Here is a 15,945-nt window from a genome sequence, read left to right as displayed (position 1 = left end):
ATTTTATGATAAACAGTGGTTAGAACCGATGACGAAAATGACTTAATCTCCATTTCAGTAAACAAACAAGCCGACGGGAACCATAACACAAACTTTTTTTTTCAACCAGTACATGCATGTACTACAGTATACACTTATGTACGTGTCCATAAATAGCACGGTGCACAGAGTGTGAGCTGCATATAAAAAGGACGGCGGGAAAACAAATATAGTCTTAGCTTCAATCCTTTCTCGTGAGTCCTCAATTCCCAGCGTGCTGACTGACCTCAATGTTATTGACGTTGTGGTACCTAGACGTCATGTGTTGATTTCTTTTCATTATATCTGGTTGCCATAATATAATGGTACAAGCCGATCGAGATTTTGTGCAAGAGAGATCAAACCTGATCAATAAGTAGTTTTCTATGAATAATCTCCACGAAATAGGGTCTGTTTGCCTACTCTAGGTAAACATTACCGTGAAGCCTGAAGGTGACCTTGTCTTCCAGTTTGTGCCATGCGCGCGGGCTCGAGCCGGGAGCTAGTAGTAGAGAGAAGTTTACACATTGAAGACAATCTTCATTCTATCCTCTCGAACCCATTCTAAGCAGATTGGACCTCTGTTCCAATAGCGCGAATGTGTGATCGTTTTCAACCACATCAATCCAATAATCCGTCATCCTTCTTTCAGCCATTTTTCTTTTGTACTAGAACTCTAGTTGATTTTGAATAAGAGGAGAATTTAGACAAGAACTAGTACTAAACGGGTAGTAATAAGGCCTATAGTGACTATGATTATCTTGTAACGGCAGATCACATCCATCTACTCTCTTGCCTCTTGTTTGTAATTGTGAATTCTAATAGAATCTACAACTGAAGTTCAAAGCCGAGAGTCTACAAGTAAAAGGATCTCTTTTTGGATTGAGGTTGACTAGAATTATTCTCACAAAGCAAGTCTGACGTCCAGTTTTATTCAACATGGCCAACTCAACCGTTTTTGAAGCAGCGCCGGTTGACTACCATCTCCCCGACAATGATGTTCAGAATCTCGAGACTGTGCTACATCTGCAGCAAACAACCAGCTCCGCAAGGGCGTTCCCAGTACCTGTAGCCCGCGCCACTGGCGATGCTGCGCCCGGTGGGCGATGTGAAAAGTACCTCCTCTTCGACAACGGGTGCTCGAGCTGCAGTTCGTCAACTCGGGAAAACCGTCTGCTGAGTGATCTTACCCACATGGTTTTACGGAAGTATGCAGCTATCAAGAGGCAGAAATCAAGCCATCATCGAGCTGAGATCCATGAGAACCAAGCTGACACTGATCTTGGGCCACATGAAATGCTTGTTCATGGTAAGGATGAGTAGATTCTATAAATTTAAACAATTTTTTTAAGACGTCAATCTTGTCAGAAAGAGCTTCGGAAACTATCTACACAATCGTAAATCATTACAATGATTACAGTCTTCAAACTCCATTACAATTAGGATTCTATTTAGTTGAGAGAGCTCGAGAGTGAGAAGGGATATGGATGCCTTTAGAGATCTAGACCTAATTCACTTAAAAACTAAAGAAAGTTGTTTCTTTTAAGAATTGTGAATGATTTCAACACCTGATTGACTTGAAACCGGCCGGTGTTAGGCTACTGATATACAAGGAGAGTGTAGACTCTATTCTCTTATATTTAGCAAAATGTTTTTATAAACAGATATCTTTATACAATAGACATTTCCACATGCAACATAAACAAAGTTTAACACTGAAGAATTCTCTATGTTGATCTTCAAATATATTTTAATTATATTAATCGTCTGTTAAAAAGTTTAGTGCTTGAAAGACAAAAGTGTTCTCAGTGCATTTGTATATAAAGCGAATTAAGGAGTAGAGTTCTATAGTAAGTTCTAGAAGGATATGTGAAAACTGGATTTAGTGGATATCATTTTCATTATGTGTATTAATCTAGTAATGAGATATACAAGTATCTGCACCTCATCAGTATGATTGATTCATATATTTGTAGAACAGTTTCTTTGTCCCAGTGCAGTGGTGTGGAGATTTGCAGTGAAGCATTAATCGTCATCTCATTTTATACCATTTTTTTATTGCAGGAACACAAATCGATGAGAGAATACTGCCAGGTTTCAGATACCGCGTCCGAATCCTCAGCCAAAAGCGACGGGACCGCTTCCAATTTGGGGGTCAAGCCCTCTCTTTGACCCGCATAGGCCAAGGTTACGGCAAACGACTCACCTTCGAGAGCACACTGGCTAACATCAACCCAAACTACTTCTGGTCAGACACCCATCCGAATGGTTATGCGTTCACCATCAGTGCCGTTCAACCCGGAGAGCAGTTTGTGCTCTGCCATCCGAGTCGCCGCCCCTTCGGACGTGCGACCGTTGTAGCAGCAAGCCAACACCAGATAGAGGTAGACAGTCAGACTGAAGGAAAGATATCTAGCAAGAGCATCTTGGTCGCCATGCGAATCGCCGTGACGTACACCTGTGCCCCCCACGGGATGCTGTCGCTAAGAGCCGACGAGGTCTTTGATGTGACGGGCGTGGCACTGGTGGTGAAGGCATCTTCCAGCTCAAAGGCAGTCACCAAGGTAATCCAGGAAGTGATGATACCGAGACAAGGGGAGTGCCTACTGTTCAGCGAGCAAGACTGAGCACTGGCCTTGCTGGTTCTACCACTATACCAGAACAATCGTCGCCGCGCACAAACAATAAAATCAAAATGACTTACAACTTCCCATGCCGTCACTACCACTATCATAATGTGCCATTTAGTGTGTGCTTCTCATACCAGTATTCCAAATGCTGGTATTACTCAAGGGTGTGGTCTTCCACCAAAGGTGGACTGCACCCACGATTGTTACATATTATGCTTCATGACATAGTACTTGTGTGTGTTATAAACTGAACCCTTGATTGTACCACTACTTTGTACTTAAAATCAAGTGGTACTTGTACAAAGTCTGTAGGGCCATCCGACCCTAAATAGGGATCAGGGTAAATTATTTAGAGCAAGACACCAATTACAATGTAGTTATTCTACTTGAAACGGTGCTCTCTTCAACTGAAAACTTTGAAGTTTTAGAGCAGTTGCTGCATGCACAACTTACACGATACCTCACCTGGATTTTCTTTTTTTTTTAAAACGTAATATCTTGGTAAAATGCAACTAACAAAGAAGCCCCACCCCCCCCCCCCAAAAAAAAAAAGCAAAGAACAATTTTTTTCAATTTGTGCACTGTCAGACTGGAATCTAGTAGTTTTTACGATGATGTCCACTATTGTACAAAAAGCCATAATTGAATGTGTACTTTTAAGAAAGTCTGGTTTAAGAAAATGGTAAATATGTTCATATACCACCACAACTCGGGATTAAAATGTATTGGTCGTGTGGAGGTCACAGTGTTTAAGTGGGATAAGAGTGACACCAGCTTGTCATTCCTCTTACACCATCAGGCTGGTAACCTTGCCAGGCACTGCCTTTACCTTTGACCTTTTAAAACATTATGCACTTTCTTTCTTGTCTCAGGCTTACTGCTTCAGTTTCTGTGCTTCCACAAAAAATATTTCTGTCACCTTAAATGACTAAGTTTGTATTGGAGAGCAGTCTGATATTAACTCACTAGCAAATTTGATATCCCCTCTCTTAGGTGAAACAATAATTACTCTTTGAAGGGCTGTTTTGTTGTTGTTGTTGTTGTTGTTGTTTTTGTTTTAATGAATTACAGTGTCCTGCCTGACTGCTGTACAGTTAAGTGTATGATATTATGTACATATTAAAGGTCTTGCCTGCAGTAATTGGAAAGCTCGCTAATACACCAAAGCTTGGAATTCAACCTTCACATGATAATATTTACAATTGTGTAGGCTGTTTTGAATGAAATTAGTGCAAAATGATATTCAAAAGCCTTCTAATTAGGAGATTACTCCACAGTACTTGAAAATGTGTGTTTTTTATGGGTCATACATTTTGACTTAAGAAGTTTCTGTGTATGGTGTTTGGTGTTATGAAATTTTGCAGTTCTGATTTATAGCAAAGTAGATTTGCTGTTTAAAGTAAAAAGAAAAAGAATGAAGAAAAACATTTGAATCCATTATTTCTATTATATGTTTTGCTTGAATTGAAAGAGGCTGTCTTAATGAGCCTCAGCTTATATCAAAGTCTTCGAGACCAGCAGTTTTCTTTTGTGTTACATCAAAATTTGGGTATAGCCAAACAGTTAAGTGTGCACAGGATGTGCAGATGATATGGGGGATGTGAATTTTTGCTTCGTTGTAATGAAAATTTCAATGCAATGGGAGTGCACTGTGCTTGCAACTTGAAAGTCACATGGTAGTGAATTGCATTATTATTAACACTTGGTAATTTGGGGTCATACACAAAAGCTTTTAATTCAACAGCTCCCCTCTTTTGTCTGAAGTCAGTGGTGAGAAAAATCAGTTGACCTTTTGTGGCATGATGGGGTAAGCTCTTAATATATGAATGCAATGGGGGCTTGAAGTTGGACATTGTGTCATGCATGTGATTTAATGCAACCGTGATGATGCAAATCGTAGCAATTCTTGTGCAGCTGGGTTGTTTTTTTTTTTTTCTGTACTTTCCATTGTACAAATAGGAATTTATATCCCATACTTTTTGATGCTGTGCAAGGCATCTGATATGTATCTATCGCAATGTGGCCCACTGGGGTTTACGGCTTTCATCGTTTCTCCTGAGCGAGCAGACATGCGAGCTTTAAAGCATGAAGGGATGGGGATTGGTAAGGTGCTGGGGTGATCAAAACAATAGTCCAAGCATGATCTTTTCAATCCATCTTGCATGGCTTAAGTCTGTCACTATTATTGGCAAATTGTAGACAGTTGAGCGTGTTTTGTGAACAATGTACTTCCTTATGCACTGGTTTCCTGCCTCACTGGCCGCTAACCCTCAGCAAAATAATACTTATCAGCAGTCATACTAAGTATCCATATTCATTTTATCACACTGATATCTTCAAAACATACATGTATTGTAATTATGTGAAGACATTATAATGTCTTTCAACAGTCGCTGTAATTTTACAAGCACAACTCTGACTTTCAGCATTTTGTTTTCCATCTGTTCACCACACATCAGTGTCAAGGTTATACATGTGCTTATATCATTGCAGTGGGTTTATTGATTCCTGGGTTTGAGCCATCTGATTGGCTCTGTGTAAAGTACATAGGCAAAGAAGAGATGGTTTGAACAGCATTATCTCAACCCAAAACCGCTGGTACATTCACATGTAATAATGGGTAAAGCAAAGATGCAAATACATATAGTAATCGTAAAAACTGTAATACACCTTGTACCAAGTATTCTTACAGGCTTTGAAGGACTGGGACCAACCTGGACATAAAAGTGATAAATGAATGGATAGATAATAGAGAAATGAATGCAAAATGAATAAATAGATAAATAGAGTGTACATATACTTTCTGGCAATACATATCTCTGATTTTTTTTTTCTTCAGCTTCATGAATAAACAAGTGTGTGATTATGAAAAAAAAAAATACGCTCACTCCAGCATTCTGGAAATTTCCTGCCGTTGCTCAACTCGTCAGAGAATTTTGAACTTGCAACCGTTGCTATGTATAGATAGTTACTCACTGTGACTGTGAATAATAATTTCATATGCAATGTGATGCATTTGTGTACAGATTATTGTGTGCATAGACAAAATAAACTCTTTATTTAAATTTTATCTGAAACAAAAAGATGTGTCTTTGCTTTCATTACTTATTGCTCAATACTTGCTCCTGATACTTTGCAGGTTTTAATTCAATGAGTTATCCCTGAACACAGCACGGAGATGCTGTATACAATGTACTTCTTATATGTCTTGTCTGTATATATGTAAGTGTATCAAAATACACATAATTTATTTATGTGTCTGTGATTATGTATATATATATATATATATATATATAATTTATATATTTAGATATATTTAGATATAGTGTTGGCGTGATAATAAGATTTAAAAAAAAAACTGGAACAAAGTTCAGCTGTATTCACCAACACTTTATTTCTGAACACAAATTTTAGAGTGTTGATACAGAGAGATATATTGTCATTATGTATTATATACATATATATACATGAAAAGTTTAATGACAAAACGAGTAAACTACTAGTTAATCTGATATGTTTGCAATAAAAGCTGCTTAACACAAAGAAAATAAGAAAATACTGGATATTTTCAATCAGATTTCAAGAATAATCCTTATTATGTAACAAGTGAGGGTTGCTTTGAAGATTTTTATATTGCATCATCTGATCATGGACTTATAGATGCTTTGAAAAGTGCAGAAGTGGCACTTACTCGCCTGCTTTGTGATCACATTCTTCATAAATACATTGATGATGCTAATAATAACAACAAGAACAGTAAAAATAGTAATGATAATAATAGTAATAATAATAATAATAATGATGATGATGATAATAATAACAACAAGAACAGTAAAAATAGTAATGATAATAATAATAATAATAATAATAATAATAATAATAATAATAATGATAATAATAATAATGATGATAATAATAATGATAATAATCATTATCATTATTATTATCATTATTAATATAAATTGATAGAAGGGAAGAAAGATATTATGATAGAGATGGAGGAGAAAGCAGAGAAAGTAGATACTGTAATTATAAAGAGAGGGAGAAATAAAGGGAGAGTGTACCCATATGGGAACAAGAGATTTCAGCTGACATTATTTGAGTAGAACAAAGGGCGTTAAGTTGCCACTAAAACCATAGTGTTCGAGACAACTTTACGCTCTTCTCATTCTGTATCGACGAACTTCTACACTACTTCAAGCTATGAGATGATTCAATTCAATTCAATTTATTGATTTCATAAATTTAAAAAGCAATACAGCCAATATTTTGTACAATAGTCAAATGGAAACCACGAAAAAGCCAGTGGCTTGAAGATTGTGATTCCCTATACAGAAATACATTAAGAAACAGATTGGCATGAAAAAAAAAATGTTGCATAATAACACTAGATACTTAATGAAAGACAAAAAAAAAAAAAACAGAACATACATAAATACAACACAAAACAGAACGTCATGAATGTATAATTCTACAGTACCTTGATAAAACATAACTAATCATACGATTCAAAGATTCAAAATAAGTGACAATAACATGAGAATATAAGACTTATACAGTACGTATTATCAAGGGTTAGTCACTTATAGATGGTGTTGCTCAGGCTACAAAAAATATACACTACATTACTTTTGACATATCCTCAGCATTTCCGTATTATGCATGCTCATTTTGTTCACGAATTGGGCGTAACACTTCTCCTACGGGGAGAGCATTCTCTTTAACAGTCATGAACACCTCCCCCCCCCCCTTTTTTTTATGTCCATTGAATCACACAATGCAGCCTTATTAATCGATTATCTCTTGAAAAGGTCCTCCGACATCCACTTCCCGTCTTGTGTCTATGATGATTTCTGCTAATATGAATACAAGTATAGGTCTCCAGTATAAATCCAGGCGTTGTTTGATTGAAATATGCATGGTATGTATTCAAACTTCATTTTCCCTCATTTTTCTGCACCCACTAACCTTCCATCCCTGAATAATCCTTTTGCCTTTTGTGATGTCATCAAGAGTCAAGTCAGTTGAAACGAGCATGAGCAATCACACCTTATGTACCTTTACTTGTCTGTTGTGCACTAGTCGGTTTCATTGCTTTAATCTCAGTCCTCTAAGAAAAAAAAATACACACACACACAAACAAGCAAACAAACAAACAAAAAAAACAAACAAAAGCATAACAACAACATAATTAGCGTCCTACCTCTATTATTATACGTAAAAAAAGAAGGGTGATACCCTTTTTTTAACAACCTTGCGAACTATTTTTCATAATGGCCGCCATTGTTTTTTAATAGGTCGCACTGGACTCGGGATCAGTTTATTAGGACTGGATTCTGCATGTATGAATGATATAAAATGCGATCCTTCTAAATATAAAATGCAATGATTTTCCTCCGAGAAAAAAAAAACATCTTATTTTCGGAAAAGGAACATATATTTTGTTATTTTTTTTTACAGTCTTTAAAGCAGGCGGCCTCAAAAAAAAAGGGGGGAGCGGACGAGGGACGTTAAACTTTTATTTGTTAATTATTTCATTCTATTTATTCATTCATTCATTCAATCCTCTTTTTTTTTTCTTTTTTTTTTTGCTTAAAGGGATGGTATAGTTTTGATTGAGACCTATAATAATATTTCAGGTTTCTAACATTTTTTTGATGAGATGATGTAAAACCTCTTATGAAATATGAAAGAGCATGTAATTCTTTGAGGAATTCAACGTTTAATTGATGAAAATTGGTTTTGAAATGGCTGAGATATCCAACAAGAGCGATTCTAATGAAGTGTGGGACCCATTTTATTACGATCGCTTTGTTTTACTTTGTTTTTGGATGATCAGTCATTCCAAACCCGATTTTCATCAAATAAACTTTCCTCTTAAAATGGTATATTCTGTACTATATTATAAGTGTTTTCTTGGTATCTCGCAAAAAGTTAAAAACCCAATTCTCATCTCCACCAATACTGTACCATCCCTTTAAGACTGTTTCCACGTCCAATCAATGGGACCATCAGAGAGGTCGGAGGTATTCTTCTGTCTGATGATGGCTATTGCAAGTTTGTGCAACATAGTAAGGTACTAGCATTGTGATGTTTATCATTCAACTAGACTTTATATTCAACCGCTGATGACATCACTAAAGGCAATATAGAGTAGTTATTTCAAGGGGGCTTGAGGATGCGGGCAGAATGTAAAATTAAATCATGGAAAATCCGCGATATCAAATTTGATTTTTTTTTTTCAATGTAGAATTTGTGAATGTTATTTTGTAGACCTGTTCCCATCAGCCATATAAAATCAGCGTTGTGACGGGTATACAGTGACGGTGAAAAGATGTATTAGAACCGGATGATGTACTTGGCCATGATCACATTCATATGGTATAAAGGGCACGTGAGAATTGCCCCTTTACCTAATGTTCATGGAAATTTTTCGCAGCACCAAGCCGGGTTGCGAAAGTGAACACAATAGGCCACGGTGGATATGCTATGACTGTATACTAAGTCACATTCCAGTTTATCTGAGATCACGCACTTCTGAACTGCAGCTTGTGCAGGCACATCGTGATAATGCAATCTGTTCCCTCCATGGAAATCATATAATTTCCTTTATCTTGTTTCCTAGGTTACTTTCAGAACGTTATCCTGTAAAGCATGCACCAAAAGAACAATAACAACAACAACGAAGAAAAAAGAAACGTATAGATGACTATATGTATAATACCCAAGGCCTTCATCTTACTCATGCTAAGAACATAATGAGTGGACAATATTATACTGAATATAATTATGCCCTATATTAAATCACTGTTGTAAAAACGCAACGACCAATATTACTTTCTCACCTCAAACACATCAAATCGAAGAATACTAGTACTATATGAGGTAAATTCATGAGGGAACCCCATTCTGTTGTTGGTGAGAAAATACCGAGTAAAGAGAACGAACATCAGCTGGTAAATGTTGCTTCACGACGCCCATGAGGCAAAGAAAACACAAGGCAAGTGCCAAATTGTGTCTCGCCCATTCGCGTACAAGAAATTAATGTTTTTCTAACTCCCGGAAGTTCATTGACCCGCCTATGACCTTTGACCTTGTGGTGACCTTCAACTCCCCAAGGAACATCTACCATCCAAGTTTGGTCACAAACGCACAATTATATATTAAAAGTTATGAGTCATAATCAAAAGCGATGTAAAAAATTAACATTGGGCCCTAGAAGTTCGTTGACCCCTGTCTGTGACCTTTGACCTTGTGATGACCTTCAACTCCCCAAGGGACATCTACCATCGAAGTTTGGCCACAAACGGACATACATCAAAAGTTATGAGCCATAATCGAAACGCGCCGTAAAAACCGTATTGGGCCCTAAAGTTCATTGACCTCTGCCTGTGACCTTTGACCTTGAGGTGACCTTCATGTTTGGTAAAATGTGTTACTTTGTATAACCACTCGTCCCTCCAAGTTTGATTGAAATTGAAGTTCTCAGTAGAGAGTTATTCAAGTTTTTGTAGCGTTACGGACGGACGACGGACGGACAGACGCCGCAGGCGATCCCTTAGTCTCCCCACACCTCCGGTGGGCTCGACAAACATAACTTTAGAGAAGTGCTGGATTTTAACACTTCTCCTGTCTTGTTTTATTAGCAATATTAATTGTCAAATATAAGTTAGTCAGATAAAAAAAGAGTACAATCTTACGAATTCAACCGTAAAAAATTTGACTGAAATTGGATGAAAAATAAGGAAATTATGTCATTTTGAAGTTTTGCTAATTTCTGCAAAACAGTTCTTGTACAGTGAATATAAATATGCAAATGAGCGAGCTAACCATGTCCTGCCTTCACAATTTTCCCATTGATCGTGTACACACACCAAAAAAAAATGATAAAAATTATGTTTCTGGTCATTGAAATCTGAAACATGATGTTATTCTTGGTTGAATAACTTCAAAATAGTGATCAGTTAGATATACGAGGATTTGAGCCTCGGGCATATTTGCGTTTGAATAAACATGGAAACATGATTATCTCAGATGAAATTATAAGTTTAGTTCTGGTGTGAATTTATACCCACTAGGAGTGCCAAGCTAGCACCAGTCATAGCGGGGAGGTGGGAAGAGAACCTCCCTGGTCATAGCCAAGGCCTCAGTTCCCCTATCAACTTCAATTGACAGGAGGTTTATATCACCCTGGCTTACGTAATCACCCCATGGCGGAGGCAGCTGCGATTCAGGGTCAACTACCAGAGTTATCTGATTCAGTGGCTCGAGCGGTCAGTGCCATTTCCATAAAACAAAAGCTTGTAACAGGCAGTCCAGATCACAGAACTCTCCCTGTGGTCCAGATGGAGCGATGATTGGCCAAAAGTATTCCCTTATATTTTATCAAAAGTCAGCCATGGCAGACAAAGTCGAATAAAAGTTAGGTAATTCCGGCCACTACCATGATTGGGTAAAAGTGAACTTTTCTTGTTAAACTTCATCTCTGACTACAGACAAGACATTATGTAATCAAGGCATGCAACCTGATTGGCTTGAAGCAGGTCTCTTTTATAAATCTTAATTCTACTTGGCTTGGTGAGGAGACATAATTATTATCTATATACTGATTTGATGAGCTCAGGTCCTTTCCCCCTAACTTTCCCTTTTTAAGAGCAATGTTTAACTTAAGGGTTGCTGACGATCGATTCGGCACATTTTTACTGTATCTTTGTATCGGTATTCCACTCGTGGAAATGTCCCAAACCATAATATAAAAGAATTGTGAAACCCCTCAGAAGTGGAAGCGAGGAGAAAGCTTGTGTGAATTTAAGCTGAGGACATCTCAACATAGCTGTACGACTAAATAACTCTCACATAATAAACCCGGCAGGAAAGTGATCAGTAATTTACTGTAAACATGAACGGTGTTTTGCTGTTTCATTCCTGTGCTAATGTGGCTTAATGGTGGTGAGCGTTTGAGTAACTCTGCCAGCGACAAAGCCAGCATCAGTTTTGTCACAATCTGTTTCCTTTCAACCCGTGAAGAACACTCCATGCTCATTCGTCTTCTATAGTAATTTCTATTACAACTGTATTTGATAAGGCCCCCGTTCATGCTCGAGCAAGAATACACTTGTCAATAGATGGCGCTATAAATCCGAAATACACAAAAATCTGTGATCGAAGCACACGTATGTATAGCATGACAAAGATGACGCTCACGAGTACTGTATCTATTCATACTCAGGTATTTGTTTTGTGCTGTTTTGATTTATATCGCACGGAAAGAAAATACAATACCAAATCATTCTTTAATTCTTGTTCCTTGCTGTAATACCGTGTTCAAGTTTACTTGAGTGGATATTTAGAGTTAAAGTAGACGAATGAAAACGACACGATAATACATTTTCTGAGAGTCTTGATGTCATCTCAAGACAAAAAAAAAAAAAAAAAAAAAAAAACATCCAGTGGTACATTGTAAATACCAAAGTAAAAATGATTTTAAAACAATGTTATGTCCCCTGCCCAATGAAAATCATATTTTGATTAATCAGTTGGGCAACAACCCCGAGTCCTTGAGTCATAATTTCTAGGTTTTATTGAAACGATAAACTCGTTTGATGCAAACTTAGGTGATTGCAAACTTGAGGTTATCCCACCTTTGGAAGTCGGCTTTGAATAAAACTGCAGCCACTATTTTAGTGTGAAAGTTGATGGGAGACTTCTGAAGACAGAACATCATCCACCTTGTCAAATAGTGGTGTATGATCTTTGACCTTGTCTTGATCACATGATGCTCTAACATTCAACAAAATAAATTTCCGATTTCTTGTTGGATTTGATGAAACCTCATGCACTTGCAAATGGTGGATGTTTTCTATTGCCCTATTCAACTTTAGAGAAGCCACTTCAGTCAACTACGCATTTTTGTGTACAATCAATGTACTGCTGTACTGCTTTTACTATACTAGTACTACTACTACAGTGAAACCCCGTTATAACGAGTTCGGTTATAACGAGGAACCGCTTATGACGAGGTGATCGCGTCGGTCCCGTTTTTCTTGGCGTGTAAACCTATGGCAGAACGAACCGGTTATAACGAGTTCGTTTTTAACGAGATTCTGGTTATAATGAGGACATTTTCGGTGCATCATGATAAAGAAAAACATAAGCAATTTGATCGGGTATAACGAGGTTCCGTTTCTTGACCTGCCGCTTTCAATCACGCCACGAACGAAACATTGAAAAGCGATTTCACGCTATCCCCGTTTTATGTAGGCCTATGTGTAGAATGCAGTAACGCACTGCACAAGTGCCCGTCCCGTCTCGATCTCTACATGTACTATCTGAAGCAAGACTCGGAAACAAACATGTTTCAGTCCCACCGTTATCCTTCTTTACCGCCCATTATCAGTGACGAATAACCGAGTATAGGACCTACCGTTCTTTCCATGATAAACCACATAACATATATAATTATAATCATTCCATTTTCTTTTTTGCGAGGTTCCATTTCCTGACTTGCCGCTTTCAAACACGCGACAAACGGAACATTGAAAACCAAATTCACGCTATCCATGTCTCTTTCCCGTTTTGCAGAGTAGTTCATGTTTTCTTCTTAACCACGCGATAAGACACAGAAATACCTTCCGATGTTCCTACTAAGTTACTGAATAAAAATCATTCGATTTTGTTTTTCGCGAGATACGCGTGCGTGATAGGTCAGACCACAGCGCAACGAGAGAGAACGCATTCAAAAACTTTTCACGTATATATAGCGACACTCGTGGCCAAAATGGACAATAATATTGAAATGCGTGTGCAACTCATCATTATACCCTTTCTATTTTTAGTTCCGACTTCCAGTTGTTTTGCTGGCTAGTACGCTATGAGTGTATGATTAAAGCCGAAATTTTAATGAAATCATAGCGATCCCGCCGGGCGACAGTAGCGTAAAAATAGTTGAATATCGTACTTAATTCAGTTGGTGTTCAGAAAAAGAAACAAACGCATTTAACAGTTTGAATAGATGCGTTTGTTCATTATCATGTAACAAATGATTATATAAATATGAGTGTGTATGATTAAAGCCGAAATAATTAATGAAATCATAGCGATCCCGCCGGGCGACAGTAGCGTAAAAATAGTTGTATATCGCATGTTAATCTACTTAATTAAGTTGGTGTTCAGAAAAAGAAACAAACGCATTTAACAGTTTGAATATTGCGTTTGTTCATTATCATGTAACAAAATCAAAATAATTATATAACTATGAGTGTGTATGATTAAAGCCGAAATAATTAATGAAATCATCGCAATCCCACCGAGTGACAGTAGCGTAAAAATAATTGAATAACGCATGTTAATCTACTTAGTTGAGTTGGTGTTCAGAAAAAGAAACAAACGCATTTAACAGTTTGAACAGATCTGCGTTTGTTCATTATCATTTAACACTGCATTTCACAATGAAGAATTTCTTTATTTCAGAATGGTCTATGAGGTACAGATTTGCGCAAAAGGATCACAACATTCCAAATTCAACCTTGTAGCGTATTTTTCAAGAACGGGTGTACAAAACGCGAAAAGATTTTTGGAAGAAAATAAAGAACGCATTTTTTAATCTCTTCGGACGCAACGATCATACATTGTATAGGATTACAGCGGAAATGATTCATGAAATCATCGCATTCCCGCTGGGCACCAAAAGCGCAACATACCTCGCAAGTTACGATAAACAACGCATGTATGTTACTCATTTTGCGCTGGTATTTAGAAAAACTTAACAAACGTATTTTATACAATCTGATTTTGTTCATTGTAATTTTACGATGTTCACTGTATTTCACAAAAAAAAAAAAAACCAACCCCAAAACATTCTTTCAGAATGGTTCGATACAAGAGGAAGAGATAGGTGTAGAAAGAATCACGAATAACATGATCTTGCCGAGTAGGCCTACTTCTCAAGAACATAATGTGAACTATTATGAGAAGAGATTTTTGGAAGAAAAATAAAGAATTTAACGCATTTCAACCCCCACTTTTCCGTCTTTTTTATGTATCAATTCACAAATAATTTCCCTTTATTGTCTCAATAATTGTGTAATAACAACGCAAAGGAGGTTTTTCAAATTCATGACATTCTTCCGTCGAGATGTTTTCATTGCAACTGATTGACAAATTGCCCTACATCGACATAAATAAGCACTGAATTGATCAGTGTTTTAGTAGTACGAGTATGTACGCCCATGATTTTTTATCATGGCTACTACTAAAACACTGATCAATTCAGTGCAAAGGAGGTTCTTATAAATTTGTTTGACGGGTATGATTTCGTGCTTACGTTTTTCTTTGTTTTTGATGCGTAGGGTTATAACGAGGTACCAGTTATAACGAGGTAATATCCCACGGACCTCGTTATAATGTGGTTTCACTGTACTACTACTACTACATAAGATTAATAATGGTGATAATGATAGTAATATGGTGCACTGTGGTTCATGTCCTTAATTCATCAAATTTTGCTGTAGAATTTTCAATACTGTACTCCAATTATTTGTTTCTGTCATTCTACCTAACAGTTCTGGGCCCCGTTGCAAGAAAGTTGCAATCAATTGCAAATTATTGCTAATTTTGAAACAACCATTCTGATTGGCTCAGGGTTTGCCCTATTAAGAAGACATGCATGCAACAATGATTTTGATTGGCCAGTGACAATCAGTTGCAAGTTGCGTTTAAACGCAAAGTTTCTAGCAACGGGGCCCTGAACTTATATACATGCATATATATATATATATATATATATATATATATATATATATACAAATATAAATATATATAATTTCTTTATATAAACATGTTTGAAATACCACCATAAATCCTACATCATTATGATAAATATAACATGTATCACTGTCTTATTTTATGCATGTACACACAAAAATAAAAGGAAGCCTCAAACAATTTGGCAAACAATTTTATTTTCTATCTTCAACCATCTAAATCATTAATGTAACAAGTTGTGTTGTTACACTAGTCATATCATTCAATAATTCTAACTCATTAAAGAGAGAGAAAAAAAAAATCACATCACTGGCAACACAGAAGTTGCATATTTTAATTTCTTTGAATTTGAGCACATAGTATGAATGCAAAATCTCTAAACGGGCACTGACCCTCCCTTTCAACTTATCATATAGTTCAAAATACTTCACTGTACGACAAAGAATAACTTACAACTATCATGGTTTACGACAACAGGGTATGCGAGACTATTATACCAGGAAGGCATTAAATATAACTTGAAGCGATTTTCTCT

At 36.8% G+C, this 15,945-nt stretch overlaps 1 protein-coding gene across 1 annotated transcript; it reads left to right on the top strand.

Annotated features, from left to right (window-relative positions):
- The first annotated feature begins 957 nt into the window (after positions 1 to 957).
- LOC140242358 (uncharacterized) lies at positions 958 to 2,724 on the top strand. The gene is made up of 2 exons (XM_072322094.1): positions 958 to 1,327; positions 2,083 to 2,724. Exons 1-2 carry the CDS (start codon positions 958 to 960, stop codon positions 2,643 to 2,645), a joined length of 933 nt encoding a protein of 310 aa, XP_072178195.1. The 3' UTR covers positions 2,646 to 2,724.
- Positions 2,725 to 15,945: the final 13,221 nt, after the last annotated feature.

The sequence above is a fragment of the Diadema setosum genome, chromosome 19 (genome assembly GCF_964275005.1).
Source record: "Diadema setosum chromosome 19, eeDiaSeto1, whole genome shotgun sequence".
NCBI lineage: Eukaryota > Metazoa > Echinodermata > Echinoidea > Diadematoida > Diadematidae > Diadema > Diadema setosum.
The sequence above is the reverse complement of the archived record's forward strand: the minus strand, read 5'-3'. Positions and strand labels throughout refer to the sequence as shown.

What these genes read in the sequence shown, in the direction of transcription:
- LOC140242358 (XM_072322094.1), top strand. Translation starts at nt 958, where the DNA reads ATGGCCAACTCAACCGTTTTTGAAGCAGCGCCGGTTGACTACCATCTC. An exon ending in ACATGAAATGCTTGTTCATG is followed by an intron (nt 1,328 to 2,082) that starts GTAAGGATGAGT and finishes TTTTTATTGCAG; the next exon opens with GAACACAAATCGATGAGAGA.